Genomic DNA, 18,642 nt, shown 5'->3' with positions numbered 1-18,642 from the left:
CCCCGGTCACGTAACGTGTATTAGAAATTATGTGATAAACCGTTTGACAACAAACTTTTTGTTTGTTTTTTTCTTCGAAATAGATGACTCATTTTTTAGTTATGAATCTATGATAAGAAAGTCTGTAGTGAAAGTAGACTTAATTCTTTATTCATAACAAAGAAACAAATCGGTCGTTGCTCCGGTTTAGGTTTAGACAGCGGAACCAGACACTACACCGATTATGTAACTTACTACTAGCAATAGTGATTCAAATGATACTATTGACGTTCGATTGTCTTCAATTTCCTTCATCGGAAACAGACCATTTTTTAACGCGGGCATTTGCTTTCTGAACCTGTAAATCCGAAATAAAACGACTATATAATTAAAAGACATGCGTAAAAACAAGTCATTTAACATAATAAGCAAAAAATTGAATTACCTCTTTCTCCCAGTCACATCTCATGGTAATAAAGATCAATATCACAGTCTGAACTGCAGTTCCTCCCAATATCATACCAGCCCACATGCCCTATTATCATATATAACAGTCATGATATAATAAAGATTAACCTACAAAATATTGTATCAAATTCACAAAAGAGACTGACTAACCTTAATACCAGACTTGAAAATCCAGCCCATAACAAATCCAAGAGGAAGTCCAATGAAATAGTAGCTTCCCAAATTTACATATGCCACAAATGATTGCCAACCCGATCCGACCGCAACACCTTAATGATCAAAAATCAAACACTCAACACACAAACATTGGTCTGGTTTTATCTTGAGATAAGAAAAAAATGGATGGTGTACCGGACAGAACCGGCTGAACACTGTTGAGAAGAATCGTGAAGGCTAGAAGAATAGAGAGATCGGTAACTGCTTTTGTGATGGTTTCACTTGAAGAGAAAATCCAACCTATTTGATCACGAAGAAGTACTACGAGCACTGAAAATATAATTCCGATGATTAATGATTGTGTCACTGATATGATCATTGCGAATCTTGCTCCTTTTCCGCTGCCTGCTCCTAATTCATTCGCCACTCGTACCCTGAAAGAATAGTTCTTCTTATTAATTATTGATATTGATGTTTATTGCTATTAACTTATTAAGTACACAAAGCATAATTGTAAAACTAGCAATCTCAGCCCACTTTTTTCTCCGACACTTAGCTTTTCGTGGAAAAATAATTGTAGAAAATACTAGCTGGAAAGACATACTATTATAGTAGATCTATAAGCGATTGCTTAAGCCACGACTCAGTCTAATTAGATCTAACCGGTCTTTATCAAGGTACACACAAATTCCACTGTGAGATTTCAAGAAAGATTGCTGATGCATGATGATATGCATGAACAAAGGAAAATGTCATAAACTTCATTTCCGCTCACGTCGTGATGTTTCTGTGGCTCTATCATTGGTAGACAAAAACCGTTGGCATAAGTCTACGTTACAAAAACATTTTTCTTTTGTTTGCACATCTTTCATGCATTTTAGTACATAAGATTTGATTAGTTACCTAGCCCCGGCGAAGAAAGCAAGTGGAATCATCAGCTCCAAACCATTTATCGACATGCTGGCCATGATAATTGTAAGTATAAGTTTTCCAACAAAATTATATACAGAAGAAACGTGACTACAATGCTATATTAAACTAAAAAGCAATAGATGAATATATTTTTCTTACCATATAGACAAAGAGTCAACAGCAGTTTTTGCATCCTCCAAATTTCCAGTCATCACAATTAAAATCCTATAATACCAAAACTCCAAGCTGCCGCTCGATATATAAAAATCTACAGTAAGTTGTTTTCGATACGTATAGCATAAGAAAAAATGTGATACAAGTGGCGTCTAAACCAATATATAGTACCAAAGCATGATTCCGGAGGAGGCAGAGAGCTTAGCGTATTCCCATAGTCCCGTGAAAGCTTCCATGGAGAAACCGGTCCAAGTGAGCGGACAACCTCCCCATACGATGTAAACAAACAAGATGATGACATTGAGCCACCATGCCAAACTAAAAGTAATCATGGTCCATATGAATCCAAGCTTAAGACCGTACACAAAAAGCCAGGACACAAATATGTGAACTGCAAGTGTCACTCCGGCCGTTATTGCTAGCACCTGATGGTGATATTGGGAAAGAATATTAACCAAACACATTTAGCGATGTTAATATCACGTATATATTTACTCGTCAAGATATGTTATGCTCAATGAAGAAATGAAAAACTGGATATATACTTAGGTAGTGACTGAATACCTAAACAAATGAAATGCATTATATGAAAAATGCTATCCTAATAATGATCAGTCTATGTAAGGGAAGTCATGCACTAGACTAAACGTCAAAATATCTTTAAGAGCTTATTATTAAGCCTCTGAATGAATAGATATTTATCTACATACTTCGTTCTTGAGCTGGCACTGGAGAAATCGGATGATAGGGCAAACAAAGACAAATGCAAAGTGGAGAGGAATGGCCAAAACAGCGACGGTGCCAGAGAGCTCAGCAATGTCTTCAGGCTGGCCAAGAAACTTAAGAATCGGGGTTGCAAAGAAGAACATAGGGAGGAGCAAGATGGAGAACAAGAAGAGAACAATCCAAGATCGCTGCATATACACTCCTAACATGTCATACTTCTTTGCTCCAAAGGCTTGACCGCACAACGTTTCCAACGCACTCGCCATTCCAAGCTGCATATATAAAAAAAAGAAGAAATTTATACATAGGGCAAATCTCATAACTTGCACTTCTAAAAAAAAATTGTTAGAAAATAGTACTTAGAAAAAAATAGTATTCATTTTTTTTCTTTCAAATAACATTTGTTAATTAATAGACACACAAAATTACCTTGCATCATAAACTTTAATTCCTAACTTCAATATTAAACACTAAACTCAAAAATATTAATATATTTATTTTTATCTTCTAATAAATGCTATTTTGTTAAAAAAAATTTGTGCTATTTATTGAACAAAACTTTGGTTTGTCAACATTTGAAGGTGTTTTCATATATATATATATATATATATATATATATATAGCCTCTTAAAAGGTTAAAATTTAAAATATAAGCCATAAAATGTTTATATATGTAATATGTGTGTGTACGAGAAGGCCATAGGTGAAGCCAATGATGATGTTGATGACGATGGAGATTGCAGCGAGTTCGAGCTCGCCAAGATGGCCCGCGAAAGACTGAGTGATGAGGAAGAATAAATATGTCGAGACTCTGGTGAATATTGCCGGTCCAACAATACTCCATAGCTTCTTTGTCTCTATCCATATATCTCCCCCTTCCTCCACCGCATTTTGATCCTTCAGCAGAGGAGCCATCTCTACAGCTTCTGCTACCTCGTCTCTGTCTGCCATGTTCGATCTTCTGGAAATTAAAGTGTAACAAAATAAATTGTAGACGATAGAAGATAGGTAGAGTAGTTCGGATATATCTTTTAAGTTTTAAACGTTCCTCTCTTCCAATTTCATTCCATATATACTACACATCTTTAGCAACTCAGTTTCTCTCGTTTTATAGGCCATTAACCCTAGTCGTATTATTATTGAAAATAAATGAAACTATTACCTAGGACCCATTTGCAACGAATGAAACTATTACCTAGGACCCAAGATTGCTTAGCTATATATAAAGGCAAACAAAAATGTTCCAAAAACCATAAGATCATTTCCAACTACACTCTATATTTTATTTTAAATAAAATTTAGATAAATAAATGCTTAAATCTTATTCAATTTTTTACTTTACAATAGAGTAAACAATTAAGTCTATACCTGGAATAATATTTTTATTTTTATTCATTACTATACTTTATTATTTTATTCTAAAATGGAATATAGTTTGAGTAAACTGATCAGCTCCTTATAACATAACTCCATTTTAAAAGAAAAGGCAGTGTTTTACATTGGAAATATTCTAAAAGAGAATACAAATCAAACAGAAAGGAAGTTAAAACATGTAAACCCTGCAGCTTGATCATTAACTCCAAACTTCAAGCCTCAACCATACGGGACTTCAATACTCCAAGTTTTCCAACCAATCTGACGAAGAGAGATCAGGATAATAAGTAAGAAACTATACGCTTGGCCAACTTTGTTGATGTCTCAGCAAGAAACTATATTTTGAAGAGTCAACAATTTGATCTTCAAATAGTTTGAGTATTCATGCATGATTTTCCAAACAATTAATGGTGGAGCGTAATATTCCTATTCCCTAGATTGAAGAGTCAATAAGAACATGATTAATGTAGTTTCTTACAAAAAAGTCTCTTAACGAATATAAAAAAACGTCTCTTATATTCGTTAAGAAACCCTCCATAAGAAATATGTATTAATCATGGTCTATGGGTTGACGTCCATATTAACTAGAGGGAACGATTAGTTGTGTATTAGTAGTAAGTAAAGTGTAAGGCATTGCACAGTATGCAAAAAGTAATCGTATAAGTACGCTTTTAAGGGAAACACGAATGGTTCGGAATGCGCTATAATTTATACCCTAATTTATAACCGGATGATTGAACCCATAGGCACCGGAGTGAGGTCTTAAATGGTGGACTGGAATTTTCATTTTTGTCAACAAAATGAAGGACTTGATAACATACTAAAACTATTAGAGTTGTTAGAAAACTCAGAGTTGTTAAAAGGCGATGATTAAAATGGGGCCAGGGTCTTGTCAGTTGGAAAATCAATGCCATCAACGTGGTTATCTCCAAGTGGACAATTTAACAGAATGAAACTTCTAGAAGATTATTAGTTAGATAAATAGTTTAATCACGTGGGTTACCTGATTTATATTCTGGGAATTACTGAGCTTTTGGAATAAAGTAAATGGGCTAATTGGATTATATCACACATATCATGGGCCTTATGTAATGTACATGTAACAGATTTTATTTTTGTAAACGAACGAGTAATGAAATGATTTTATTAAACTGTCAATTGGATTTACATAAACAAATTCCACCTCTACACAGACCATACAATGATACAAAGCCCTTCCAATGGTAAATAAACGCGTCAGCATTCCATTGGTTCCGACCACGAATTACTTTCCACGATCCGACACACGTGACACATAATACACGATCAAGTAGCGAAATACGAAATAAATGAAATTCTCACATAACACCAAGGATTTGAAATAATTGGGGTGAAATTACAACAAAAAAAAAGATTGTGAATTTTAAAATTAAAAAAAAAAATCTCAAACGAAAACGGCGGCGTACATAATGGCGGTGAAAGCGGTTCCGGCGACGAAAGCTTTGTTGGAGAAAGCGGCACTTGGGGCAGGTGCTTCTTCTGAAGGCCCTGGAGCAAGACCGTCAGGGCTCGATGCTGGACCTTCAGGCGCCGGTGGAGATGCGGTGGGAACATCAGAGGGAGAAGGAGCGGCCGATGGTGGAGTAGTGGCGGGGGCTGGAGTCGCAGCTGGTGGGGAGTGGTGGCTGGGGCTGGGGTTGCGGCTGGTGGTGGGGTGGCCACTGGTGGAGGAGTAGCTACGGGAGGAGGAGTTGCAACGGGAGGGGGTGTTGCGGCAGGAGGAGTGATGGTTGGTGTAGGAGCCGGGGCTTGAGCGAGGGCTGACGTAGCAAAGAGAGCCATTATCAAGAAAACTTGGACCATTTTGGAAGCCATCTCTCACTTCTTTTTTACTTCTGCTAGATAATGCTTCTTCTTCTGGTTTTAGAATGCGAGAGAGATTGTGAGATTATTAGAGAGTTGTGAAGTGTGAAGAAAATGGAGGAGATGTATAAAAAGGGGAGGGAGGAAATTAAGAATTATTTCAATTAGTTAAATGGAGATTCCTAAAATCTTTAATATATTAAAAAATAAAACCTGCAGACTAACATGCAAACGCATAATTGGAACATGGGGGTTGCTAAACCGAGTAGTCTACTCTCCAAGGCCGAGGCATTAATATTTTGATTTTTTTTGTTTCTTTTCAACAGAATTGAGGGTCATGATTAATTAGATATATCGATAACGGCTACTGAACATATTTTATAAGGTAGTAAAAAAGAACATATTTTATAAGGTAACCCGAATTACATATGGAAGATATGAATACCAAAATATTAGTCGGATGAAGTTTAACATCTTATTATATTGACTTTGCTTAGTATACAATCTACAGACCATGGATTAAAATGTTAAATTAGGAGAAGTTAATTTTTATTAGGTGAGTAAGGATTTGACGTAGCCAGCTGTGATTGGCTGTGGAATATAATTGTAGAGAGGTTCCAAAAATTGTAGTGATATGATTTTCAAAGATTATTATGTTAGGCAGGACGTGGCAAATGTGGTGAGACAGCTTAACATGTTTAGTTCAAGAATCAAAGAGTTGCAACTTCGCATGTCTTTCTGTCTACTTGATCCACCCGTTAGTTAATTGTATAATCAGCAACCCTTTTTGTTTTCTTTTATATATAGTAAGTTTTTTGGCATAATAATACTATAAGTTATCTTATAAAGAAATATGAAAACTCGTAATTAATCATTAACCCCATGTGCCCGACCTGATTGACCATTGGATTAGGTTTTGTGAATATTATTGGTGTTGTTACCGTTGGACATTGCTAATATACCCGTTGGAAATAGCTGTCAGTGGATTTATATATTTTTGATAAATAGTACAAAGTATGACACCAGCCGAAAGAAGTGATAATAAGAAGCGTCTGGTACATTTACAGGCTATTTCCACAGCGATTCAGGATGTAAAGTGTCCTTTCTTCAGTTTTTTTTTTGGTTCGATTGAACCACAAACAGAGCTAGTAATTCATTATTCCCCAGAAAATAGTATAACTATATAAGACCTAAATAAGGTAAAATACTAGTATAACACCTGAATAGTAAATTGGCTCATTTAACCAATAGTTGATTAACAGTTTATATAAGAAGTAGCTTTTATCATACCAGTTTGATTGTGAGGTAATAGACACAAAAAAGATAATAGATCATGTCAGTAAAGAAGTGAAATAATCAACTCATGTTTCAATGATTAGTTGAATAGTTTGCCCACTAATCAATAATCATAAAGTGTAGATTTTATCTGTTTTACAAGACGATTACAATGCTTTTACCAAGGAAAATATCAGGTAACGACCATGAAAGTAATTATAAACCAATCCCTAATCTCCAATACTTCATTAATCATTAGTTAGCCTACTATTCGATTTTGTCATATGTTATCAACTTGGGCTCCACTAGAAGCCCCTTATCGCTGGATTTCGACTGATTCAAGTGATAACAAAAGATCAGAATAAAACAAAATATATTATCCAAATGGGCTAAATTGTAAGCTCATTACGATGTTTTTTTTTTTTTTTTGGTCAAAGCTCATTACGATGTTACGAGCCATTTTTTCAAATGTCTTGTTTGTAGGAGAAAGTCAACTCTCGCTTAACCGAGTCGGTTAGTTTCCCGCTTTAATATTTGGCGGGAACCAAAAAAACAAGCCAAATAAGCAACAGTAGCCTTATATATATCTCTCATAGAGTCATAGTTCCGCAAATAAAAAACACATTTCACGTTTTTTTTTCCGACAAAACACATTTTCACGTTTATTTATAAGTAATTCTGCAATTTTTTTGCTTGTTTGTTTATTTTATCAAAATTTCAATTACGACATTTTTAAAAAAGGGGAGAGAGAGAGAGAGAGAAATTCAAAAAAGAGAAGTGAGAGAGGAGGAAACAGAAGAAGTAGAAAGAGTCTTAAATCGTAAGACTGCATTATTGGGTGGTGTCTGCGGACACGAAGCTGACCCATTTCTCTCTATCATTTCACCAATCTTCTTCACTCTCTCCTACACACACACACAAACACCAAACAAAATATGAAACAAGACATAAAAACAGACAAAGATAACGTTTACTTTTACCCAAAAAAAAAAATAACACAACTTTTTTGTTTTGGTCCCCATGAGGAGATCCTCTTAGTTTGATTGTAGTTGAAACCCATCAGATTTGGAATTGAGAAAAACAAAACAACATTTACCAAACATGTGAGTATGTCACGAGGGCTCACAAGGACGATCATAATTGAATTGGTCAGTTTTTCTCTGGCCTATACTGGAACTAGTTTTGGTATGCATTCAAACAGGGGACATAAGCATACAACGTGCAATGAATTTATGTTTCCATATCCATCAGTATCTACTAGGATACTGAACTTCCAATTTTGTTAGTATAAAAGTGAACTTTTCTTTACCTTATCAAGGTGTGGGCAGAAGGAAGAGAAGGAGAATTTGTCAAACTGTAATGTATGGAGTTGTTCTCCAGAAACAGAAAGTGCAACAGCAGCACCAATCTCTGAAGCTCTAAACTCCAAAAAGTCAATACCTGTCCACAACCAACCACCATAAATCCTCTTGTTTCTTTTTACCCATAACCCAAAAGCAAAACTAGTTTTTGGAGTTGACATTGAATGCATAACTGAATTAAAAAAAAAAGGAGAGACCATTCACCTCTGGTTGTACTAGCTATCACTTGTAACACTCTGGAGATCAGTCTGCAGGACAGTTCTCGATCATCATAGCCATTGATCTTACTCAGAAAGTATCTCACGTAAGAGCACGGCGTCACGGCTCGTAACCTCCATTTCAATACATTCAACACCAAAAGCTCCATTCTTTGAACATGTTTAGCCTCAAACACGAACCGAGGATCTCCAACCTATATTATCATTACTACAATGTTGATTCTGGTTTCAATAACTACAATCGGAGACAATGGGAGATTAGTATAAAACCTGAAGATGCTTTAACTCAGGAACTTTAGTTTCCTCAACTTTAGTAGCCAGGGATAAACAAGACACAGCTAACAACTGCACAGCCCAATCTTTCCCACTCTAGAGAAACAAATTATCATCATAACACACTCTTTCAATCAATAATCAAAAAAGAGGTTTATCAATCTATAACTTACAGGCAAGTCGTGAACAGATAAGAAACGATCCAAGTAGTTAATCGCTAGGCATATACACACCGGTCCGAGTCGAAGTTCCTCACAAGCCTGTAATAATAATCCAAAGGTCATGTCTTTTTATTTATTTATTTATTTATTTCAGATCAAAGTCTCACTGAAAACATTTGACTTAGTTTAAGAATCGAGTCAACAACAACAGAAAGAAGAAAGAAGAAAAAGGTCTGACCTTCAAAATCGAATCAAGGGCTTGGTTTCTGACATTGAAATCCAAATCACCACTTCTCAGTCTCTCTAAGTAATCATCTCTCGGAGAGTGTTGTCTCTCTCTGTCGATCATCTCTCTGATGTTCTCTTCTTCCTCCGATGGAAAGGGAAAACCCACCTGGTGAAGAAGGATCGATGTTGTTCCGTATGAAGAAGAAATCGAGTTCTCATCGTCAAAACTGGATCTTTCGATTTCTGACATCATTATAGAGAGGCTGTTGCCTTTTTCCGATCTGTTTACAAGTTTGTTTCGTTTTCTTATAGTATTAAGAGATAATGAACTGAACACAAAAAAAAAAAGAAAAGAAAAGATTTTGTCTCTGTTTTATTTGGATTTGTTGTTCCTTTGTTATATACTTTGAGATTATTTTTGGGGTCAGAAGAGATAAAACGAAAGAGGAGGTGAGGATAAAAATTATTTGATATATAAATGAAAATGTGGCTTTCTTAAAGAGATTGAAATGTGATGGAGAAAATTCAAATTGAACTATCATTTAGCATGGAAACAAATATTTTTATTTTTAAATATGGAAAATACTTTGTCAAATGGGTGTGAAAAGGGTCAATGGTTTCTCTTATCTTCATTTTTCCTTTTAAAAAAAATAAATAAAAATGAATAAAAATTCACATAATCTGAAGATACAGCGAATGTTTAATCCTAAGGTACAACGGACCATTTATTTTATATAGTATGTAAGAGATTAAATGAAGTTTGAATCTCTCTTTCACCACTATATTTCGAAAAAGCTTGTAAATAACTTCTTTTAGTTAGTGGAGTACAAAAGCGGTTGTTCGTCTGAGACCTCAACATTTTTTCAGAACCTCTGATTATCATCATGTCATGTGACTAGATAGCATTGCACTATAACTTTCTTTTTTATCATAAAGTTCTAGGTGCAACATATAATCTTCCTAATCCCAAAAACATATTTGCGTATTTTAGTTTCGCTCCGTATGTAATATTAGTTTCGTTGTCTTTGCTTGTTTCTATGACTTCTAAACTTTGTCTTGATTGATACCTTTTGGTTGAGTTATGAACATTTGGTAATAACATTACACTCTAGTCTTTTTTTTTTTGACAAACATATCACTCTAGTCTAATCTCAAGCTTTTTTTTTGGCTACGGTCTTCTATGTAGGCTACTTCTATGCATCACAATATTTATTTGCAGTAAAAAAAACAAGTAAAGCGAACAACCTAACAAAAGAAAAGAGATCGGTGGGTTTCTTACAAAAGAATGATGCCCCTAGCTAAAAAGTTCCATATATCAATTATAATGTTTTATATCTATAAATCAAATATAACTTTCAACTTGAGAACAATTCGTATAACTTTGTAGTGGAGGTGGACTGGAATCACGTGTGATCGAGCAACTTTGGTTCTTAGTTTTTAATGTTTACAGTATCTTTCTCTGAAAAGATTGGTGGGGGAAATGAAAAGTTGAAGTAATATATGTGAAAACAATTATGTATGACTCAGAAATAGACCAAAGACTGTGTTCTATTTAATATATTGTTTCATGCATGCAATGCAGACAAAGTGGTCCAAGTACAATTTTGATGTTTTGCATCTCTTTGTGCAATGAGATTCAGACTTCTTTTGATTCTCACCTCGAATCTTGCATAAGTGTGTGCACGTCTTATGGTCGCTCTATGTTACATAAATTTTGTTGCTTAGACTTTGACTGGTTTTATTATATTTGCAAAGAAAAAGTTACTATATTCACCCCCCAAAACAATGAAACCAAGATTGTTGGTTTCTAACTTGAACCAGAGGAGACCTTAGCGTGTTAGTTTCTAACTTTAAAGGAGACCTTAGATTGTTCGTTTCGAACTTGAACCAGAGCAGACCGTAGAAGAATCAAAGAGGTTTCCAAGGTTTGAGCAATGTCAAGATATGGCAATTTTAAAAGAGCATAGTTCTAGACCTTTGATAAGAGCAGATAAATCAACAAGCTGCGCACATAATCATCGTAAACAGTTCAATAACTTTTTCAGTCTTGAGATAAGGTTAAGGTCATTTTGAGATTGAAATCTGGTGGTGGAAACGTGTTCCGTACCACTCCCCAACCCTTCCTCAAGAGTCAAGATCCCTGAGCAGCCATAACGAGAGTGCCGTCTTTGTAGGTTTTCTTTTCAGTGTGCCAAGCTCAGCTATGGCTTCTTCAAAAGCCATAGTAGAACACTGAGAAGTTGAGTTCCTGACCAAGCCTAATAGGATGAATAGGCGCTAACCCGAAATTTCTGTTACTTTTGTTGTAATCTTTTTTTTTCTTTCTGCTAAACGATTTTCTATTAAAAAAAGGGTAATCTTGAGAGGCTTAGTTGATTCTCCCAACTATTTTATACGTTGATTGGTTCTTGATAGTAAGCTTCTGAGTTCTCGGCATCTTCCACTCGCATTGCTAAAATAATGTATTATTCTCTTTTCTCTCTAGGTCTCTTCTTGAATCTTCTTTTACTTCATCTTCAGTTGCGTTAGCTGAGAGCATCAATGGATGGCTAGGCGCTTATCAAATGCTAATTGCTAATCTAGGTATTAACGATCATCAATGCAACTATACGGGGATGGCTCTACTCATGAATCAGGAAAACCAACTTCCAAACCATCGAAATTGTTGGATTCTTTTATCAAGTATGGGTTGCTGAGTTCATGGAATCAGCCACAACCACCACCACGACATGCACCTGAGTTTCAGAATATCAGGATCTTCTGTAAATCTATAACTAGAATTTGACCACGAGGAATAATTATTTGATTTAATTGTTTTGGTTTAAAAGTAACAATGATTTTTATCCGAATTTTAACATTTGAGCTTAAATGTTTTAAGTTATTTTGTTTGTATCTAATCTATTAAAACAGAGTCCTATTTAAAATTTATCATGGCATCATTTAAATTTGGACCTATTAAAACATGTTGTGGCTAAATAAATGCCCTTAATATACAAATCTAATAATATAAGTTAATCCATCATTTACGTTTTCTTTCTTATCTTTTATTCTCATCATCGTTGTGTTCTCACCTTCTCCATCTTCTTCCTCTCTTTCTCATTTTTTGTATAGATTGATCTAAAGATTGTTAGCGATTCAAATAGAGATGAATATGCACGTGATTTGTGTTTTTGTGATTCTAAGTTAGGTTTACCAATTATTTTTGTTGAGATTATGGGTGCTGGTTTGCAATGAGTGCATGTCGATCTAAATATGAAAACTGGTGATAATGGTTGTTCTTAGAAGTGTTTTAGGTTGATGCTCTACTGTCGATTAACCAAAGCTATTTCTGGGTATATGATAAGTTTGACCCCACAACTAACAAAAAGTAAGCTCTTTTGGGTTTTGGTTTATTGTACATTTTTGTACATGTTTGTTTTCATTTTGTTTAGCTAGATCGATGTATTTTTTACTTTCCTCTGTATTTATAATTGATTGACTAATGGTAAAACAAAGTTCAATCGACAGTGGTGGAAACAAAACTATATTTGAAAGATAATAAAATAAATCTGGAATAATAAAATCTATTCCTAATCATATATCACATTTAAATTTGAAAGATTCTATAACATCTGCAAAATAACTAATAAGCTAGGTCTGTGGAACTACTACTAAAGTAAGATATTCTTCTTAGTTAAAATTTCCTAAATATTAAATCGTAGATATTCCTCTTATATAGGAGTAAAACTCTCCCAAAAAAAAATATTTATATTTCCGATCATATATTTTAAGAAATAAAATTGTAGCAATTAAAACCAAATGTTAACTTTAAGAAATAGTCAAGTACTTACAAAACATAGTTCAAATAATGTTATGTTAATTAATTATAAATAGTCAAGTATTTACAAAACATAATTCAAACAGAGTCCTATTTAAAATTTATCATGGCATCATTTAAATTTGGACCTATTAAAACATGTTGTGGCTAAATAAATGCCCTTAATATACAAATCTAATAATATAAGTTAATCCATCATTTACGTTTTCTTTCTTATCTTTTATTCTCATCATCGTTGTGTTCTCACCTTCTCCATCTTCTTCCTCTCTTTCTCATTTTTTGTATAGATTGATCTAAAGATTGTTAGCGATTCAAATAGAGATGAATATGCACGTGATTTGTGTTTTTGTGATTCTAAGTTAGGTTTACCAATTATTTTTGTTGAGATTATGGGTGCTGGTTTGCAATGAGTGCATGTCGATCTAAATATGAAAACTGGTGATAATGGTTGTTCTTAGAAGTGTTTTAGGTTGATGCTCTACTGTCGATTAACCAAAGCTATTTCTGGGTATATGATAAGTTTGACCCCACAACTAACAAAAAGTAAGCTCTTTTGGGTTTTGGTTTATTGTACATTTTTGTACATGTTTGTTTTCATTTTGTTTAGCTAGATCGATGTATTTTTTACTTTCCTCTGTATTTATAATTGATTGACTAATGGTAAAACAAAGTTCAATCGACAGTGGTGGAAACAAAACTATATTTGAAAGATAATAAAATAAATCTGGAATAATAAAATCTATTCCTAATCATATATCACATTTAAATTTGAAAGATTCTATAACATCTGCAAAATAACTAATAAGCTAGGTCTGTGGAACTACTACTAAAGTAAGATATTCTTCTTAGTTAAAATTTCCTAAATATTAAATCGTAGATATTCCTCTTATATAGGAGTAAAACTCTCCCAAAAAAAAATATTTATATTTCCGATCATATATTTTAAGAAATAAAATTGTAGCAATTAAAACCAAATGTTAACTTTAAGAAATAGTCAAGTACTTACAAAACATAGTTCAAATAATGTTATGTTAATTAATTATAAATAGTCAAGTATTTACAAAACATAATTCAAATAATATTATAAACTATCTAATAATTAAAGTTAAAAAATTGTTTTATAAATAAACAAATAAAACACTAACGTTAAATTCCATAAGTCAAATTTGTTTTCAACAAAGCATATAATATTACAGCATCAATTCGAATAACCTAACATTTTATTTAGTAGATTAGATGAATCAATATATTTTTATTTTGTTTATTTTAAAATAAAACAAAATAAATGAAACATATAATCTTTGTTTTAGCTGGTCATATGTATACTATTAAAGCAGATAGATGACTGTTTATGAATATGTCCTTTAAAATTTTCTAAGTAATTATAGAAATTGTATGTATTTTTTTCCCAACATTATTTGCAACAAATCAAAAGTCATTATTTTGTAATTATATTAAAGAATATTTAATATAATTCAGTTTTTAATCTTTTTGAAAATTTTGTTTCCTAAATGTTTACACCATATCTTTCCAAAAAAATCTTTTACATTATTAATTACATTTATTAAATGAAACCTCAAAATAAAATCAAGTTGAAATAACAAATGATTAAATCAACAAAATCATAATATGGTTCTCAATTATCTCAACTCCTTAAAAATAATTTCATTTAAAATAAAAACTAAATCACATAAATTTAATTTAATAAAATTATAGAAAATGTTTTGAAACGCACAAATGAATTTTTCAATACAAGAGTGTTGAAAATATAAAATATTTTATTTAAATTAAAAAATCAGTGTAAAATAAGTTTAAATTCGGTTTAAATAAATAAAATCATATTACGGGTTAGAATTATTTAGAGTCTTCTAAAATTTAGTCATATTCAAAATAACAAAAATAAGTCATATAAGTAAATTTAAGATAAATTTAATAAAAAGTTAAATATATAATTTATCAAAAATCATAATTTTTATTACGTAAAATAATTTTCCGACAAAAAATATTCCCGCCCTTTTTAAGGGCGGGTCAAAATCTAGTAGTACATTAAATACATGTTTTTTTCTTTTTTTTTTTTTTTGGTAAGCAACTACAAAAGAGATTTGAATATAATTTCTTTTATACTTACTTCTATAATATAAAAGAAAAATCGGTGTTTATTATTTTGAAATGTATCAGACCATGGGAAAGAGTACACCTTATTAATATAACAACAAAGTATTTAGATCTGTAGAATATATCTTGTTTAAGGTGATAATCGGTGGGTTTAATATTTTAAAATGTAGAACAAAACCTATAATATAACAATATTAAATTTAGATAAAATTATTGATACGTTTTTTTTCATTCTGAATAGAAAATTTAATTTTCCCTGTGATTTGTATTAGTTTAATATCTTTATAGATTATAACTGATTGTACTCAGGACTCTTCCAGCCTCTAATAGAAAGAAAATCTGAAAATAAATGGAGTATATTTTAAGTTAAGCTGAAAATGATCTTATTATGAGAGACATTCACATGTTTACAGCTGCAACAAATCGCAATAACAAATAATAATCAACACTGCTATAGAATCTCAATATTGAAGAAGCTCCAGTGTGAAACCTACACTTCTCCTTGGAATTGTAGTCACTCAAAGAATAGTTAAGTTGAAGTTTAATTCCATTTGCCTGAACTTTTTTAAAACACTTGTGAAAGAGCTCCTTGCTTGAGACATTTTTCACCTATACAGTTTGCTACAGATCAACATAGTTTAACCCAAAACTTCTATTATGTTTTTTCTTCTATAACTATAACCCATAAAGAAAAGTAATCCTGAGAGGCTCACTGATTATTGGTTCTTTGACTGGTTTTGTATATTCATCCACCAAAAAAATGAAACCAAGATTTTTGGTATCCAACTTGAATCAATAGAATATTTGTTTCCAACTAGAACCAGAGGAAAGGGTGGATCGTTGGTTTCCAACTCGAACCAGAGGTAGGAGAATCAAAATTTGAGTATAAGGATAAAGAGGTTTTCAAGGCTTCATCAAAGTCTTAAGAGATTACAAGTTTTAGAGCACATAGTTTTAGACTTTTAAGATAAAAGTAGACAAATCATCAAGCTGTGCACATACTCATCATAAACACTTAAAAGAATAATATTTTTCAAGCCGATGTTATATAAGGATCTTGAGATCGGAAACATGGCAGCATAGCTCTCTCCCTTTTTCCATCAAAGATCCTCCTCAGGCCTCGTCCATCTGCTCCTGAACACAGAATATTAATGATTTCAGTACACAGAGTTTCTCTGTGTAATTCGATGTTATCTATTGTGATGCATCTGATCATGGATATATCAAGCAAGCAAGGTTCGATTAATGATTGAAAAAACAGCTTTAAGATGACTTTGAAAGTAAAGAGTAGAAAAGAGATGTGAAGGGGGAGTAAGGAGTAACCTGCATATCAGAGGTCCAGAGGGTAAGATTGTCCCTGAGCAACTGCATAATGAGAGTACTGTCTTTGTAGGATTCTTCTCCCAGTGTGTCAAGCTCTGCTATGGCTTCTTCAAATGCCTACAGAGGTGAATGAATCAAGCATCAAAATTTAGAATGATCAAAAATCTGATTTGTAACTAAACCCCCTTTATACATACTAAACAAGAAGTTCTGGTTTTAAGCAGAATGAGACATCAGTCATAATAATATGGGATATCAGAGAGTCTGAAAAAAAAAAGAACATTGTTCTAGAAAAAAGTTTATTCAAACTGATCTAAATAGAACAACAACGGATCCGAAACCTTTTTTTCAACAAATATCTTAAGAAAAAATAAAGGATTAAAGTCAACCAGTGGTTAAAATCCTTAGTCTATCAAGATACCCAGGACAAATGACTTATGTTTTGTTGCTAGAGAGAGAGTGATGATCCTATTCGTAATGAAAAGGAGTAACAACCTGTTTGGCCATGTTACAAGCTTTGTCGGAAGAATTGAGTATCTCATAGTAAAACACTGAGAAATTCAACGCAAGACCAAGCCTTATCGGATGAGTAGGCGCCATCTCAGCCGCTGCAATATCCTTCAAAAACATTTGCATTCAAAGACAAGACACAATCAGTTCGGTTTGGTCCCCCCAAAAATAAATAAATAAAAAACTAACAAAATCTGTAACTAATCACTTAGATTGATCTACCTGAGCAGCCTTGTAAGCGAGCATGGTATCTTCAGCAGCAGCTTTCCTCTCCTCACCGGCCTTAAACTCCGCCATGTACCTATGGTAATCCCCCTTCATCTTCATGTAAAACACCTTCGACTCGCTGCTCCCCGCCGCCGCCGACGGGATCAGATGCGAGTCGAGGAGCCTGAGGATCCCCGAGCAGACCGAGGAGAGCTCCGCCTCCACCTTGGATCTGTAGTCCTTGACGAGCGCCGCGTGCTCCTCGTTCTTCCTGCTCTCTTCCTTCTGCTCGATCGACGACACGATCCTCCACGCGGCGCGCAGAGATCCGATCACGTTCTTGTACGCGACCGAGAGGAGGTTGCGCTCCTCCACCGTGAGCTCTGAGGATGATGGAGCGGCGGATGTGACGAGCTGCTCCATGAACTGGACCATCTCCTCGTAACGCTCCGCCTGCTCGGCGAGCTTCGCCATGTACACGTACTGGTCTCTGCCTAGTGTCGTCGCCGCCATTGGAGAGAGAGAATGTGAGATTTTTTTTTTTTTTTGTAAGAAAATGAAAAAGAAACGGAGAAGAAGAAGAATAAAGAGAAAAAGAGTCGGGTGGGACTATGGAAAATATATATATTCTCCACTCGCGCGTGGTTTTAGTTTCGCAAATGCGGCATCGTTTTACTCAGATACTTTGTTAAAGTCAGGCGCGTTTAGCATGTAGGAGAGCGTAGAATGTGGTAAGGGTTTTGGTTTTATGATAAGAGCGAGTGAATGGACGATAGTGATTTTTTTAGTGAGCGAGTCAGCTTCTTCTACTCACTAGTTTTAAATTGAGAATTCCGGCTGGATATTTGGGCCTTTATTAGGCCTAATATGGGTCTTATGAAGCTAAACACTGTAGTCGGCTTGCGAGTTATCGATAACACATGATGAAATGATATATCTATCTCCTTATTGGTGTCATTATACTAAAGTCTTTAAATAAGGAATTTTCGGTTTTGGTTTCTGTAAAGTCATTAACCCACAAATACACACGCATATATAATATATACATAACATATTATTCTTTTTAAGGACCCTAATACAAGGACACCAATAATATTGCTCTTAGGTTAGTTATTTCTCGAACTAGACTATTTTTTTTGTAACAACCATTTTATTAGATCAGATTGTAAAAGGAGCATACAGATAATCCACCAACCATGATGGAGGAACATTAAAAATTACAGATAAACTAAGTAAATTTAAAGACTTCTTCGCTAACATATTCATTGCTTGGTTTCGTTCACGATTAACCTAGTCCAATGAACATAGCGGCGATAACAATATTCAATATAAAATATCACTAAAAAGATTTCCTATCTCGACATCCGATTGTCGTTTATTGATAAGATAAGCTAACTGCCTACAATCTCCTTCAAACCATATATGTCGCCATCTTAGAAACCACATTTGTTGCAGAGCCACAAGAAAACTAGAAGCTTCAACTACTAGATTCGAAGAAATACCTTTAGTGTTAACCATTCCAG

General features: G+C 33.8%; 4 protein-coding genes across 4 annotated transcripts; all 4 read right to left on the bottom strand.

Moving 5' to 3' along the window:
* Nucleotides 1-125: 125 nt before the first annotated feature.
* LOC108815824 (protein DETOXIFICATION 28-like) lies at nucleotides 126-3,498 on the bottom strand. The gene is made up of 9 exons (XM_018588334.2): nucleotides 3,106-3,498; nucleotides 2,400-2,687; nucleotides 1,861-2,114; nucleotides 1,675-1,761; nucleotides 1,507-1,563; nucleotides 799-1,037; nucleotides 598-716; nucleotides 425-514; nucleotides 126-337 (listed from the first exon to the last, which is right to left on the bottom strand). The coding sequence occupies exons 1-9, from the start codon at nucleotides 3,364-3,366 to the stop codon at nucleotides 281-283; spliced, it is 1,452 nt and encodes a 483-aa protein (XP_018443836.1). The 5' UTR covers nucleotides 3,367-3,498; the 3' UTR covers nucleotides 126-280.
* Nucleotides 3,499-4,919: 1,421 nt separating this feature from the next.
* LOC108814933 (classical arabinogalactan protein 4) lies at nucleotides 4,920-5,795 on the bottom strand. The gene is given in 2 exon segments (XM_018587589.2): nucleotides 4,920-5,446; nucleotides 5,449-5,795. Coding segments are annotated over 2 exon segments (429 nt in total). The 5' UTR covers nucleotides 5,644-5,795; the 3' UTR covers nucleotides 4,920-5,212.
* A 1,742-nt stretch (nucleotides 5,796-7,537) lies between these two features.
* LOC108818199 (cyclin-D4-2) lies at nucleotides 7,538-9,571 on the bottom strand. The gene is made up of 6 exons (XM_018591097.2): nucleotides 9,158-9,571; nucleotides 8,932-9,018; nucleotides 8,756-8,854; nucleotides 8,472-8,679; nucleotides 8,216-8,346; nucleotides 7,538-7,811 (listed from the first exon to the last, which is right to left on the bottom strand). The coding sequence occupies exons 1-6, from the start codon at nucleotides 9,398-9,400 to the stop codon at nucleotides 7,671-7,673; spliced, it is 909 nt and encodes a 302-aa protein (XP_018446599.1). The 5' UTR covers nucleotides 9,401-9,571; the 3' UTR covers nucleotides 7,538-7,670.
* A 6,394-nt stretch (nucleotides 9,572-15,965) lies between these two features.
* Nucleotides 15,966-17,683, bottom strand: LOC108818200 (14-3-3-like protein GF14 lambda). Its single transcript, XM_018591098.2, has 4 exons — nucleotides 17,135-17,683; nucleotides 16,898-17,020; nucleotides 16,403-16,519; nucleotides 15,966-16,213 (listed from the first exon to the last, which is right to left on the bottom strand). The coding sequence occupies exons 1-4, from the start codon at nucleotides 17,630-17,632 to the stop codon at nucleotides 16,193-16,195; spliced, it is 759 nt and encodes a 252-aa protein (XP_018446600.1). The 5' UTR covers nucleotides 17,633-17,683; the 3' UTR covers nucleotides 15,966-16,192.
* Nucleotides 17,684-18,642: the final 959 nt, after the last annotated feature.

This window comes from Raphanus sativus, chromosome 7 (assembly GCF_000801105.2).
Source record: "Raphanus sativus cultivar WK10039 chromosome 7, ASM80110v3, whole genome shotgun sequence".
Taxonomy (NCBI): domain Eukaryota; kingdom Viridiplantae; phylum Streptophyta; class Magnoliopsida; order Brassicales; family Brassicaceae; genus Raphanus; species Raphanus sativus.
This window is presented reverse-complemented; position numbering and strand designations above follow the sequence as displayed.